Genomic DNA, 16,241 nt, shown 5'->3' with positions numbered 1-16,241 from the left:
CTGAATGGTTTAACAGTCAACTTCATTTAAAGAAACTATGCAATGGAAATACATGACTTGTATTGATTCATGATACTCTCAACATCAATATGTGGCCAAGTGAATATCTGAATATATGCCATATATTTCATAATAATTTTTTATTATTTTTCTTTGGATTACTTGGATACACCAACAAAAACCTTCCAGACCAAGATTCTGCCAGTGACATAATCTTGTCAATCACCAGTGAAATACTAGTACGAGTAACAAAAGACATAGGAATGCACCTTTCCTATTAAAGACTGAGCATAAGTTGCATGTTTCCATTTTATAAGGAAAGGTACATGTCTCTTGTTAATCATATTAGAACTTCATTAGTGACGGACAGATGATGTCACTGGCAGAATCTTGGTTTGGAAAGTTTTTTGTGGGCATATGTAATCTGAAGAAAAATAAGAAAATTTGATACAAAAATACATGGCACATATTCAGATTCTTTAGGCTACATAAGCAATGATCAGAGTGTTATGAATAAAGTCAACATGTATTTGCATTGCATAGTTCTAAAGATAATTTTTTCATCACATTCAACATGCAACCTGTACTCAAATGCTATCCACTCTAACCATCAATGAGAACAAACCACTCAGAGAAGCCAAACGTATGGTTTCCAAGTCTCCAGTCTGTATTTCATTCCATATGCAAATAACTATTAAAGTCATCTCTTTTGGTGACTTGAATTTTTTCTATGGTGGCCCGAGTCCTTGAGTTTTGCTCAATGTGAATATCTACAGAATAAGGAAAAGGCAACTAATACACTTTACACCAGTCTCAGAAAGACTGCAGGCTGTATACTGTATCAATCGCATTACTACAACTTGTATGTCGTGTGTCTTGTGCAATAAGCTCAGTTCACATTAGAAAACAGAAAGAAAGAAAGAAAGAAAAAAAAAAACAGATGCTGACTAGCCAGACATGAATGGCAGTCTTTTCATGTAATATTGACAAAAGTAGGTTGTAAAAGGTCATACAAAGTAACCCCCAAATAAGCCACATACATTCATCTGACCAACACGTATACTGTGGTGTAACCCATTTGACCAATGAACTAGGAGGTACATGTATAGTGTTTCATCAACAAGTAGGTACCAAAGACTGCTATGATATGGGGGGGGGGGGGGGGGGGGGGAGGGATGCTGCAGTCATTCAAGAAATGTCCATGTGCAATGAATGAGTTGTTGAGGAGCGATTTGATGAAGATCACTTTGATTATAAAGTCATCTTAAGAATGGAACAAGCCTTCAAGCTGTATTAAAAAAACAAGCAAACAAAAAAACAAAAATTGCTGAGCTATCCACTCAAAGAAGTCCTCATCATTGAATTGTTATACCAGTATGTCATTGTGTCTCACAATGAAAACAAGGCAAAACCTGCCATGATAATCTGATATCATTTTTTATAACAAGTTCTGCTAATGACCTTTCACTCTCTCATTTTGTGACACAGAGGGTTGAACATTTGGCAGTCTAAAACATGCTGCTTCCTCTTCACTTTGTCAGTTGTGTTTTATTACTGACAAGCCGCGGAAGATAATCCTATATACCTTACAGTAGGTAAATGATTGCTACAAAGTTACAGCAATCATATTTGTATGGATTGGAGACTACAACACCTATAAAATTTCACTTTGGTTTGAAGAAAATATGGTTGTGAATAGGATGCAAGTTTATTACACTTTGTTATACTTGCCTACACTTTGTGTGTGTTTGCGTGTGCCCATGTCTACTAAAAATAGAATTTGTTGGTGGAACAATGAGCAAAGAAAATGGGATTCCTTGGCATCTTTTAAAAGAACAATCCAAATGCTTCATTCAAACTTTCATAACATATGTGAATGTTACAATCTGTTTGGAGCAATATTTGGATTGTGCACAAAAACTGCAAGTACAAGGCCTTCACAATCTATAAACAAAAAGTGACTCTAGTACCACAAAATTTTATATTGTCGAGCAGGGTTAAAACAAAAAACACAAACAAAAAATGTGAAGAACATCATCTGGCAGTGATAACAGAGTTGGAAACTCACTGGAAAAGTAAAGTGCTCATCGCGAAGCTGTCACTCAACATTTTGGATTTGATTCCCAGTTTCATGTTCTGCACTGTAAACATAAAACTTTCATAGACTGCAGGATCATACATAAAACTACATGTTCCTTTTTCATTCTTCTTGATCCTAAGATAATGTGATCCTAAGATAATCCCTTAGCTACATTCATAACAGTAATAATTCCCTGAGAAAAATGCCTGTAAAATGTCTTTTAAAAACATTGTACACATATTTACATTGCAATTTTTATAAAATTCATTTTTTCCCAAATTGGTTCATTCTCTCCCTTCTGTGTACCCAAACATGAATTTACATGTTCTGACACAAAACTGGATACCAGGTATACACACATTAAAACTAACAGTCAGTCATATCTGTTGATGATTACATAATATGTTAAAACAAGTAATGGTGTATAATGCAGGTACCTGAGGTAACCATGGAAACTGCATCCACCTTCAACTTCACACACCACTTTTTTTTTTTGTTTAAATCTGTGTGGTTTGGCTGCACAAATACATTGAGCATTTGTGTACAACCATCAACTACATTTGAGTCAAAACCCTCTAAAAGAAATTTCACTACAAATAGATCTAAGGAGAAGGAAGAAAAATCAATTTCAAAATCCTGCTATGTGAAGCTGAATTTATCTCTCTTTTTTTTTTTTTAAAATCCTGGTATTCTACTCTAAGCAATAAGTGTCTTGGCTGTGTAGAACAGAGACTATAACCTGGTGTGTTTTAGTTACGACTTGTGAGATGTATCCTCCCAACAGTTCACCTCTGTTGTTTTTTGTCTTTTATTATCCGAGAGGTCTACTGCGTAGACCTTTTGCCTCAATGGCACAATTTGGTTTGAATGAAACTTCACAAGAACATGAAAAATTAAGGCCCTCTGTCTCGTTTTGACCCTCTCCCCATTAATAACAAATGAGATTATCTACACACACACAATTGTTATACCTGTATAAGGAATGAATAAAAGAAATAATCATGGCTATAAATTACATAAATGCCATAAAATATGCAGAGAGCTATGTCTTAATTTATTCATACATATTTACAAAAAAAATGAATGATCATCTTACAACACGGAGAACAAGTGATTACAAATACAATAAATAAAGCAAACAGAAATTTGCTGGTAAAACATACAATAATGCCATGAGGTGTATGGTATATTTCAACTTCAATCTGTATGGTTTTCTTGAGCTCTCTACAGCTGCAGTCTTACTTTATGAAACTAATCATAGTTTCACTACCAGGTATTTTGCTTCAGGTAGTTTGAGCAGCCTGACGGCAAGCTTCTTGAGAAGTTACCAGCCAAACTTCCTGCATGCACCTGGGAAGCTTCTCACGTCTTGCAAAACTTCACCTAGTTTTGTGTAGAGTGGCCACGCACAACTGAAACTTCTACAAGTTTGTCATGTGAGAAGGTCCATTTCATGTTGCTTATGCACATAGCGCATTATTTTGCATGCTGTAGCTCGTTTGCATTTTTCAAGGTGCACGGTTTTTGTCTGTGTGGAGCATGCACGTTAGAGATCAAAACTATGGTTGTTTCTCATCACTCAAACTATGCTGAGCATTGTCAGTAGTGTGATCGCATGCTCAAACTTCTGAAAATTATCAGGAAGTAAACTACGCACAGTTTCATTTAGTCTGAATGTGGCCTACCAAACACGTCATCTATATTAAGACTCATGACAAAGTGCTGTAGTATGAGTATGATGAATCTCAAGCTGCTTAAAGTGGCACTTAAACAAGTAGTGGTGTCAAAACATATAAGGCAATAACAATAATTTAAAAATTAAATATGCTGTCTGAAAGGATAACAGCCATCTCTCCTTGTAGTGTCAGAAGTGACAGATAGTTCTCTTCCTACTAATTAATGTGCTCCAAAAAAAATCCCACAGTTTACTTTTAATGGCTTTATATATAATATACTCATAATCAGCTCTTTTATAACAACTAAGGTATTCAATTCTACTGTACATTCATTCACTTGTTCTTTATTTGCTTTAAAAAAATGTCACATAACACAAAATAGAATAAGAAGCAAAAGACTCTGTGAGAATAAGGATTTACAAAAAATAACAATAATAAATCCCCAAACAAAGAAAATTGTAGAACAAGGATTTACTGTTGTCCAATAAATGAGTTTGTCTTAAGGCAGAGTACAAATAATCATCATCACACATGTGTAAGCCAAAGCCTGGAAAGTCAGAATACATGTTTGATGTAGGAAATACTGAGAAAGCTAAATGTCTCAAACAACTCAGTGTGTCATCATACCTGGTATTCACAGTTACATAAAGGTGACTTGTGCCTCTTGGGATCCACTGTGTCATAGCAAAAAAGGAAGCTTTGGCATTGCTGTCCCCACACTATATGAGCACATAAATCTGACATCTGATGAGAATCCTCACCATGTCTGTTTTTATGTCTCATTCTCAGCCACTATATGCAGTTTTGGAGATCAGTTTTACATAAAAATACTCCATTTGATATTGTGAATGTAGGTTTTAAAATATGGGGGAGGACCATTAAATCAACAGATGATGATCTACAATATCACTACGATTCGTACGGCCATATCAACATGCTGAAAATAATTGCCACTGCTAAACATTAGAGGCACCACAAGAGTAATTCTGCACAACAGGTACAGACATTACAACATGTTTACTCTGTATCACTGCAGTAGACAGTATAGTGCCTTTACAATAACCAGAACTTCCTTCTTTTTTTTTGTCAGATCACGTATACTACGAAAAATACTGCTATCATAATACTATTGACATACACAACACATTCTGTGTAGTTTGGGGGAATACTTGAGAGTTTTAACATTTCTAAATACTAAATAATGACATAATATATTCTACACCTTCATCAAATGTTGAGATTTTCATTCAAAAATTTATCAATTCAATACCACTGTTCATTCCACCTTAGCATGACCATCACATTCTTACTGCAAATACTATCAAACATGTCACGGAGGCCAATTACTTTATTATGCAGTCAGTACAAACTCCCCTGGAGTGAAATATTATGGTCAGGACCTAACTTACAGCTGTGTTATATTTTGGCTGTCAGTGGTCATGTGATATGTCTCTAGTGAACAACATTTCACTGTGAAAAGTGGCCACGGTCCCCAGGTTGAGTATTTCCAGTCACCCTTTAACTAGTAATTCGTCGGGTGAGAATGATAAGGGTGTGAAGGTGCCTCGAACACCATGGCTTCAGTGGCAACTTAACGCCCTTATCATTTTTAACCGACAAATTCAGGTATGATTCTCTCTCTACAAGTTCTTGTATCTTACACAAAGAACTCCTTTTTACCAAACTGTTAAGTGAGAGTAAAAGAATTTGGACAAAATACAATAAAGTCTGAACCCTCCATTCTCTTGAGATCCTGTAATTTGCATATTTACATTCAAATGTGTCCAGTAGACATTGGTGTGACCTGTACAATTGTATTTTGAAAGTTTCTGTGATAACATCAAATTTGGATGCCAAATTCCATACATTGAACATTTGTCAATAACAACCATAACTTTGTTTCCTTGGAGTAGTTATGTATTCAAATATAATTGTCATGTCTTTACATTTCTCTATTTGATCAAAATTTCCCGAACATTCCTTTCTTGGTTAAGAGTAAAAACGGGGCCATTCAATTCAATGAAAAACATAAGTAGGAAGATTTGTGGGCTTTTTTTCTAAAACCATACACCCAAAAATATAGTGTGTACTCAATATGAGAAAAAAGATATCTATTCAAGCTATTAATTACACAGGGGGAAAAGTATATAATGATTCATAACTGACTCAATTCTTTCTTTTAACTGACACAAGGAAATCAGAGAAAACTATATCAATATGAATTGCATAAATTGGAAAATCATAAATTCAAATGATTCTAAGATATAATTTTCTCAGCTGGCAGCATACAAAGTGTGATTGTGCTAGGAGCTAGTAGAAATCCTGCTGGAAGCAAAACCATTAAATCAGAGAATCTGGTCACATGCAAATTAACTTTGCCTTTCAGAGATACCATACACTGGATTCATAGAATATGGAAAACTGGTTTACACTCAAACTACTTCATGCAGATTGATCACTGCAACAGTGGGTATATCACTTTTGTTGCATTTGGCACAACACAAATCTTCCAGTAGAAGTATTTTAATCTCGTTAACTTTGCTTCAACAAACAAGTCAAAGACTACTTCACTTTTACATGGCTCATTCTACAGCTACAAAACTATCCATTCTCTTCTGTTCTGTCTCATATTTTCATAAGTTGGTTAGTGAGACCCGTGTTGGTGAGAGCGCAAGCATGAATGATGAGGCCTGGTTTTTGCATCCTTGTTGGTACATACTTTGTGTATGTTATGAAAGCCCTGCCCATGGCTACAGTGTGATATCCACACAAGCAGGTCCAGGGAAAACAAAAGCTACCAGAGAACTTTCCCTCACACACTGTAACATCACGGTTCAATTTTCGAGTTTGTGCCTCTTACTTCAAACAAACCTATACGTGAGGAGAGAAGACTTTCACTGCTAGCATGAGGCAGTGTGCAACGGGAACAAATAAGCACAGAGGTAACAATTTACCCTCATTGGCCCAGAGATGGCCGAAGCTCATGATTACATAACAATGGTCAACTTCTCTTTTCTTCTGTGTCTATCGTGTACCTCGGGTCTTCAGTCTTTCATCTCACTTTTGTAGACAGGCTAATTAGCAGGTTTCAGAGAACTCTACAGGGGAGAGGTATACATTGGGTATGGGGGGTGGGTGGTAGCAGGCACAATACAGCCTCATTACAAATCCCTGCCAGCCACAAAGGGGAATTCTATAGAAACCTCTCACAGAGAAAGGAGAGATCACGAGGGAAGGACCCCCTCCCCCTTTAATGGAATGAGGGAGAGTGAGAGTCAAGTGGATTTACAGCTTTTTCTCTTTTTCAATATCCATGAAAGCCAAGTGTGCACACCAGCCAGATTTCAAGGAAAAGTGACCTACAAATGAATTCAATTAATTCCATTCAAGACTTACTTTTGACCTCATACACTTTTAAAAGTTTCCCCAGAGTCTATACCCGATGGTCCCTTATAGACTATTGGGATACACAAAATAGAGTGAATGGATTTAAATGATGGCAATGTCTGCATCAAAGTATCTACACTGTTTGTGTGATACAGTTGGAATCCCCATGGAAACTTGGAGGAAACACAGAGGGAATACACATTTGTCCATGAAAAATGTCTGATGAAATTTGAGTTTCCCACTTTTGCTAGCCCTCCCTTGCTTTTTGTGGGCAAAATATTAAAGCACATGGAGGATAGGGGCTGTGGAGTGTTATGTAGGGTGGGGGCTGTGGGCCAAAGAGGGAGGGGGTTAATGTGCCATGTACCCCCCCCCCCCCCCACACACACACAATTTGATGTCAAATTGGTTAGTAAGCAAATAATCAACGTTGGTGAAGGTGATGGGACAAACTATCACTTCCAAGGCGATCTGGGTATAGCTATCTTTCCAAAACGCAGCTGAGGAAAGAAAGAGTAACATTCAGATCGCCGAGGATAGTTTGTCTCATTGCCTGAAACCAAAAGTTGATTATTTGCTTTATACTCCACATCCAGGGTCCTAGATATTCCCATTTATTCCACATCTGAAACCGTTTTAGCTGTCTTTAGGTGTCCTCAGGGCTTAGGCTACGTAGTTTACTTTAGACCATTAGACGTATGCGCATAAATGACAAAACAATGAATTTGCTCCACGCCCTGCGCATGGCACGGAAATAAAAGTGCGTTGCACTGTGGTCTATCACTTGACCCAGGTCAAATGATAGACCACAGTGCAACACACTTTCATTTCGCGTGTACTCAAAATTGTAAGTTATAGCACGCCTTAGGAATGCGTGGACTAAGAGATCAGCGAAACAAAATGACTATCATCATAGAGTGTAATGAACTTTTCTTCTCAGGTGATGTGATGGGCAAAACTACACTTTATCATGTGATCAGCTCTTGACCAATCCTGCAGCAAGATTCTTAGTATGTGGAATATAACGTCTGTTATCACACAACTGTGATATCTAGTGCGGTAGCACTCCTAATCTCTTTTGTATAGGTTGCTGCTTTTATTACACCATATCTCCATAGAATTATACTCTGCATTATATCAGCAATAAAGCAAGTTGTCACCACTTTTATACTGAGACAGGAAAAGCGGGTGAAGGCCAGTGAATTAGCGTTATCCATGAGACTGGAAGGCTGCCTCTACTTTGTATGCTTTCTGTTTAGGACTCTCAAACATTTTCAATGTACAGTATGCGATATCAAGCGTAGCTGAACAAGCACAAGTGAAGTGACCTGAGAGTGCATTTAGTTTGGATTCACTCCATGCCCAATATTTGCTTGCTGAAAACAGGGTCCCTACATAGAGCACAGAGAACAAGACATAAAAGTCAACTACTAACAGTTTAAAGAACTAGAAATGTCGCTATGGTGACTGGTATGCCTCCGCCATAATGCATGGTTCTCCTAAGGAAATAGTGAAATTTTGAGGAGTTGTCCTTGACCTTTAACCCATGATCCCTAAAGTCTGTCGATAATCCCTGCTAGTCAGTACATGTATATGTACCGAGTTCCATGAAGATGCCTTGAACCATTTGCAAGATATGGAGAAAAAAGTGAATTTTTAACGTTTTCACCTGACCTTTGACCTTTGACCTCATGACCTGAAACTCTCTCTAGAGAACCTTCATTTGGTAGTACATGTATACACTGAGTTTCAAGAAAATACCTTCAGGAATTGCATAGATATGGGAAAAAAAGTAAAATGTTGAGCATTTGACATTGATCTTTTGACCTTTGACCTCTTACCGATTTCATTCAAAAACCACTTAATTAATTGTTCCATCAAATGTCATCCTTGGACCAGGTTTGGTGAAATTTGCTTCAGCCAGTCTTGAATTATTGCATAAACAGATAAACTTTAGGATTTGACCTTGACTTTTGACCTTTGACCTCTGGCCGATTTCACTAAAAGACTAATCAAGTAATATTATTGTCCCATCAAGTGTCATCCTTGGACAAAGTTTGGTGAAATTTGCTTCATCCAGTCTTGATCTATTGCGTAAACGGATACAATTTCTTGATTTGACCTTGACTTTTGACCTTTGACCTCAGCCGATTTCACCCAAAATCTAATCAAGTAATTGCCCTTATCATACTTTACACCTGGACCAAGTTTGGTAAAATTTCACCTAATATTACTCAAGTTATCGCGTAAACAAATGCAGACGGACGGACAACCCGAAAAATAATGCCTCCGGCACCCTTCGGGCGGAGGCATAAAAAGAGTGCTGACGTTCAGGAAAAACACAAGCATGCACCAAATCAGACAATCAAATAGAGATAAGAGATCATTTCAAACACCACAGTTACCTGCTTCATGAAAGTTAAAAAGATTCCAATTTCAAAACAATCTTGGAGTCTGAAAGTATGACAGGGGAGGTAGTTCAAGATATCAAGCTTGGGAAGAAATGGGTTACATTTCTGATTTGAGTCAAATCACCATATTTGGCAGTTGTCTTGGCTTCGACGTCTGTGACTTAATCTGCTGCCATGGTGATTGGGGTGATTGGTCACATGGGCTACCAGCAGCATGACTTTCTAGCAGCTATGACCCTCATGTGGCAAGCCTTGTCAACATCGAGGTATGCATTTTTATCAAACTACATATAGCTTCAATAAAAATTTACATATCAAGACTATCATGCTGTATCACAGCCGTTCATTCATGGTCTCCCATAGAGAAAACAACACAAGATTAGACTTCTATCTGACATAACACAAATACAAACCAATAAAGGAAAAAAACACAGACAAACAAACAAAATGTGCTGAAGAAATTCATACATTATGCAAATCCATTTCTGTGATCAAAGTAGGCATCAGATAGAGCTAGGAAAAGTTCCAATGGCATAGTTGGCAGCATTTATGACTTTGACCCCAAATTAGAAGGAGGGAATCCTATCTTGTGGTAAAGAAAAAAAAAAAAGGAAAATACAATTTAGATCATCTTTAACAGGACATACAGAATGATGTCACAGTTATCTCCATAGGCACATTTCCAAACAGTATTTTATGAAAAAAAAATGCTTATTTTTCACCTGAGCCTCCCATTAAAGGGCAATAAATCCAACAAAACCCAAGCCTCAAGTTGACAAATACATACAACTGTTGAAAGATTTGTACCATTCTCTGAACAAATTATCCTATAATGCTCTGCTTACATAAGTGCCGTATCAAATTAGGATGATATAAATTAAATAGCTTTCTCTAATATACAGGTGACTGGGATGAGTAGTATGTCCGAGTCATTCAATGTCATGATAGTGGTGATAGTGATGATGATGGTGGTGTTCATGATGGTGATGGTGCTGGTGTTTGTGGGTGACTGGAGAATACACCACGCCTTCTGTTTTCTCCATGACCTCATGCTTCATGACAGTGAGGGGTTGCAGAGTGTGGTGCCGGCGTGACCGCCGCCGGTGCTTCCCCCTGATGGCAGCCCCTTGGGGCTGCACCTGTGGTGCAATGACTTGTGTAGTCACCACTTGAACGGGTGCCGGGAAGCTGTGCCGCTTCACGCTGTGCCGACAGTGACTCTGTTTCGCTGCTTGCACCTCAAAGTGCGGTTGCAGTCCCTCGAGGCGTGTTCGGGACGCCTCCAAGAGCTGCATGTGATAGTCTTTGTGGTTTCGCTGAGCGTACTCGTACTTTGCAAATGATTCCTGATTTATTGGTGGTGGCTGCTTCTTCCCACTAACCCCATCCCCATGCAGCTGAGGTTCATACGATTTTGACCTTCTATGATGGTGGGGGCTCGACTTGGAATGTCTGTGACCTCCAGAGGTTCTACTTCCTGCCGATGCACCAAGCGGTAAGTCAACCTCCGGGCCTTCATTTGGCCTCCCTGAAATCTCCTCAGCACTTGGGCTGGTGCACTGGTTATCTATCCCAGCCAGCTCCTGGTAGTAGCTGCGTCTCTCTGCATTCTCCTGAGGACGCTCTGTGGAACCACTGTTTGTACCCGCATTGTTGGTTTGTTTGGCTGTTCCACTGGGATCTTTGATGGTTTCTTGAGTTGCACTTGACTTTCTGCAATGACCACAAAACAATGAAAATTGCCAAGTTTTAGACAAACGGTATTTGTCCAAAGACCAAATAAAAACATTGACATTGACAATGCATCAATTATGGTATATGACATGTTACTGAATAAAACAGTACACATATTCTATCAAGTTAAGGGAGTATCTCACCGGGCTCGAAACTAGTTCGCGACTAGTTCGCGACTCCAGATTTTGCTAGTTGCAGAGACGTCTCCGCGACATCCCCTGAAAATTACAGAGTCTCCGAGGAGTCGCAAGAAATTTAAACGTGTTCGATTTTTCGCGAAGCCTCCGAGACATCTCCATCAGTTGCGGAGACGTGGCAGAGACTAAGTATATTCGCGACTGCTGAGACGTCTCTGCGATGTGTCCGAGATGTCTCAGAGACATCGCCGAGACCTGCTGGAGACCAGAAAAACCGGTGAGTGGTCGCGGAAACGTCTCCGCGACTCTATTTGATGCTGTTTGACCTACTTCAGAAACCATGTGACCCATCTGCCTGCTGACATTCTGCCTAGATCAAGTCAGGTGATCCTGCAAGTGCTCCATCATATTTGAAATTTTTTGACACCTGCCATAATCTTCTCAGAGACGTCTCCTTGGTGAGACCGCAAGCCATTTTTATGTTGGAGACGTCTTCGCGACTGCTGCGGCTGACAAGTTGGAGACGTCGCGGAGACGTCTCTGTTGGTGAGATACTAGCTTTACAGACTGTGCATGACAATTCATTATAGATGGTACCCCCAAAACAACCAAAACACAACCAAAATTTGTTTGCCTTAACCCTAACCAGGCCGGGCTTTTTTGGGTGTTCTGTGGCCGGGGAGGGGTTGATTCAACCCCCCCCCCCCCCCCCCCCGAGATCTCGGCTGTCGATCGCGCAATCGCCATGAAATTTGGCACATGCATTATCTGTGGTGTAATCTACCAAGCTATTCATAAAGAAATGGAAATTTTTGTCATAATAATTAATTATGCTAATATATGCATAAAATCATACATTTTGCTCTAAATCAGAAATTAAAGCTCCTAGAATCCTAATTTTTGGTGGAAACATTCTTTGTAGCATTCCTAACAATGTACTTGAGAAAAAAATTTGGTATCAAAGTCAATTTCTTATGTATTTTCTTGTTTTATGAATTTCTTATGTATTTCTTTGTTTTTTCGACCTTTTGTTTTATCAATTTTTTCCGCAAAATTTATGACAGAACCTATTTCGAGCATAATTATGCTAAGATTAATTAGTTTCAGCTTAAAAAAGTGAAAATAATCATATCTTTATGAATAAGAAGAGAAAACTCCATTTGCATAGACTTTATACACAAAATCACGTTTTTGAGCCATTTTCGGTCTGACAGGCATATATAAAACGTTATGCAGCGTCGTAACGGTATGCGCGATTTTCGCGAAAATGGTGTCAAAAGATACGCGAGACTTGAAAGTAAAAAGTCAGCGAACGGCGCGGTCAAAAAATTTCGCGCGGCGGAGTAGTCGCGAAAAATGTCGAGGGGGGGTTGATTCAACCCCCCCCCCCCCCCCGGCCTTTTTAGGGTTAAAAAAAAAAAGGGTATTTACCATGAGGGAAGGAATAAAAGAACTCTGCATCCCAACCTGAAATCTCCATATAGAGTCAAATTTCAGACGATTTCACACAGGAAACGTAAGAGCACACTTGCCTTGCTTTACGATGCTGTCGTTCCAGGATAACCTGCTCTCCATACGGGATTGTCATGTCCGCTGCAGCCATGGACTGCGACCGCCCGCGATTCCTCGCCCTACGCGACCTCTTCTCATCCTTCCGCCAGCACTGGTGGTTGACGTTGAAGCTGTGCCTGTGGCACGCCGGAATGTCCTCAAGGTTCTCCCGGGGTCGGTCCCGTGCACGGTTCAGCGCATTCTCCTTGTTCTCCTGTTTGCCGACAAAGAGGGGCGAGGCGGTCGTGTAGGCGAGTGGCGACGTCGTGGACGGCAGAGATGTGGAGTGGGTGCTAGCGGTACGGTAGTGGCTGAGGTTGTCGTGACTTGGATTGCTGGGCTGGCTAGCAGGGCTTGGCTGGTTGGTTGTCCTTCCACCACCGGACCCGCCTCCTTCTCCGGCGTTGACGTCGGACTCCTGGTCGGAGACCACGGAGAGCCGCAGCTTCAGCTTCCGGCTGCCACTGGGTGGTAGGATGACGGAGCATGCTAGGGCCTCGGATATGGATTTCAGTATGCTAGATAGATCCTAGATGGGAAGGGGAACACAGGGAATTTCATGTGTCAATTAGCTGAGCAATGCTTTCCAAGTTCAGAATAATACTCATCCAACTGTCACACACTTAACATAAATCTAACAATACAATGTTACTCTGACTGACAAATGCAGCAATCACGTTAAAGCTATGTACATATGCATAAAATTCCCTACCAAAATATGACAGCCTACATTTTCTAATCTGTCTATATCAAAAAAAGATTTCCATGTTCACTTTATGGTCATCATAACATATTCACACATCTCATAACTCAGCTTTCACTAGAGGAAACCTCACAGTATCCTCAGAACCAAAGCAGTTTCGACAGAAAGAACAAAGAAAGTGAATATGCACTTCAAAACGCATCATCAAACCATGGAGTCAATCTAACACCCAGACTGGATGAATCACAGGGCCTGAGAGATGCTGCAATCGGTATGGGATCACACAGGCCTCCATCACACTGGCAAAACTTTCCAAAGTTTAAGTTCAAGAACATTTTGCAAAGTTTGTTCGTCCATTCAAACTTGTGGCAAAACTTCTCAAAGTTTCAGTTTGCAATAAGTTTTTGAAGTTTGGGTCAGTGGTGCACATGCACAGCAAAGAGGAAAGTGCACAATGTCTTACAGCTAATGATTGTTACATAAACAATGCACACACATAATTCACAATGAGGGGGTGCTTCAGAATCACCTTAGGTATTGGACTGGTCATGTGACAAATTTCAAGAAGTTTCAGCTTTGTGTGTCAAACTGCACAATCTTTGAGAAGATTTCTGGGGGTGTGGGAAATTTCTCTAGTTTTAATGGGACGGTGTGTAAGAAGTTTCACAAGAAGTTTTCAGGAAGTTTGCAATCACACTGGCAAAACTTCAAGAAATTAAAACATTGGGAAGTTCTGCCAGTGTGACTGCGGCTACTGTGATAAGGCTGGATGCCTGCTTGGGAAGAGACTACTTCTGTACACTGCCATACCTCTCGTGTGATTCGTCTGTGACCGTCGAAGTCATAGAGAGTGAATGCCCACTCCTGAGTCTCTTTCTCCGCATCCAGCGAAACATCGCAATCCACGGCCTGGAGAGAATATAGAGGACAAGTTGTGGTCCAGCTGTATCATTCTCCACTATATTTAAAACTTGGTATGCCTTACGTAGGTTAGTACATTGGTGTTGTGTCAAGGATCATTCTGCAAGTCAATTTTGTATTACTTACAACACACACACTCATACACATTAAGAATGTACATTTTGTAAAACTTACCATAAACTTCTTGACTGCTGGTTGGAAGAAGCTTTCTTTGATTGGTCTTTCTCAAGGCACATGGCAAACGTTCAGTATTATATCAGTAAGATTCCTTACACCAAGGACATCAAAGAATAAATTCCACTACTGGTGAAAAAAGAATCATTGCCCTTTTTTTCTGGACAACAAATGGTACAATTTGCTAATATAAAACATGATCTCTATCATTCAAAGTAACAGGACTTGACTTGGATAATTGAATGAAAAAGGAAATGAAATGCAAGAAATATTATATGATTTCATCAGAGTTCTCAGTGGGCATCAAAGATCCCCTCTTTCCTACCCCAATGGTCCCTCCATGGCCGATGTCGCTGGGTGAGGGTGGGCAAGGTTTCTTTCCCGGTGAGGACGAGTGGTCTGGCATCGCCTGCACCTTCAGGCTGCACCGCGATCCCGTCACTTCTGGGGGCAATGCAACTGTGAGAAGCAAACAAACAATTTGTAAGAGTCAAATGATGTGGCTTTTGATAAGTTGACACCATGAAACGGTTGCCTTGGTCACAAACAGTGTAGTAATGCACTCTTCATTTATTATGTGCATGAAATGTTTCCCAACTACTATTTTTCTCTCCGTGGACTACTCAATGCACATTCAGGGTACTGTAAAACCAGAAACATATGTGGCATGAAAGTTTTGCAAATTCAAGCCACTGGCCTTTTCAGCAGCATGAAACTTTCATGCTTTGGCTACTAGTATCTAATGCATTGTGTACAGACAAAAATTGTTGCATGTATTTTACTCTCGCCAATGTTGGCTCCTCAAGAAATTCACCCAAGTTTCATGCATGCAAAAATTCTGGTTTCTGATTTTACAGTATGAGATGATATTTGTAGCTATTCCTGTTGCAATCTTCAAGTTTTCCATGGTTACTTTATATTTTATCAGTTTACAACCTCAATGATCTACTGGGATGGAGGGAACACGAGACGTGTCTTTTCTACATAGATTAAAACACAAGCATATATATGTTCTTTATTTTCTGTGCAAAAGGTAAGGATTTTAAAGCAAGTTGCATCTGGGTCTGTGACCATGAGAGCAATCTGGAAGTCTGAGTGATACATACAAACAAAACCTAGAATCATGAATCCTGAACATGTACACTAGCTCCCTTAATATGAAAATCCACTCCACACTTGTGTAGTCATAAATCAAGAGAATCAAACTAATAAAACAGAACAAAGCACAGCACTGAAATGTTAGTTTAAAAATAAAACTTAGAACACAAATTTGCAGCTCTGCATGTTTTCATACAGTAGTGATTTCAGTCATATAATGGCAAAAAGTCATGTTGTCTCGACCTTAACAGACTGTTATTCTGTTGGGCTATAATGTTTGATACTACATCTTCCTTCTGGGAATGAATTCAGGAAGACAAAATGGTAACAAACTTCACACTGATTTCATAACTTCCTATTTTTTTTCTT

At 39.5% G+C, this 16,241-nt stretch overlaps 1 protein-coding gene across 1 annotated transcript in view; it reads right to left on the bottom strand.

Annotated features, from left to right (window-relative positions):
- Nucleotides 1–8,010: 8,010 nt before the first annotated feature.
- LOC139729774 (uncharacterized) overlaps nucleotides 8,011–16,241 on the bottom strand; it is a 53,325-nt gene continuing 45,094 nt past the window's right edge. Inside the window, exons 5-8 of the mRNA XM_071640708.1 lie at nucleotides 15,100–15,233; nucleotides 14,490–14,588; nucleotides 12,958–13,505; nucleotides 8,011–11,267 (exon numbers count right to left, since the gene is read on the bottom strand). Coding sequence (XP_071496809.1) covers nucleotides 10,484–11,267; nucleotides 12,958–13,505; nucleotides 14,490–14,588; nucleotides 15,100–15,233 — 1,565 coding nt within the window. The 3' untranslated portion in view covers nucleotides 8,011–10,483. The remainder of the gene's footprint in view (nucleotides 11,268–12,957; nucleotides 13,506–14,489; nucleotides 14,589–15,099; nucleotides 15,234–16,241) is intronic.

This window comes from Diadema antillarum, unplaced genomic scaffold (genome assembly GCF_040938485.1).
Source record: "Diadema antillarum isolate AM-2024a unplaced genomic scaffold, OU_Dant_1.0 seq00000263_RagTag, whole genome shotgun sequence".
NCBI lineage: Eukaryota > Metazoa > Echinodermata > Echinoidea > Diadematoida > Diadematidae > Diadema > Diadema antillarum.
This window is presented reverse-complemented; position numbering and strand designations above follow the sequence as displayed.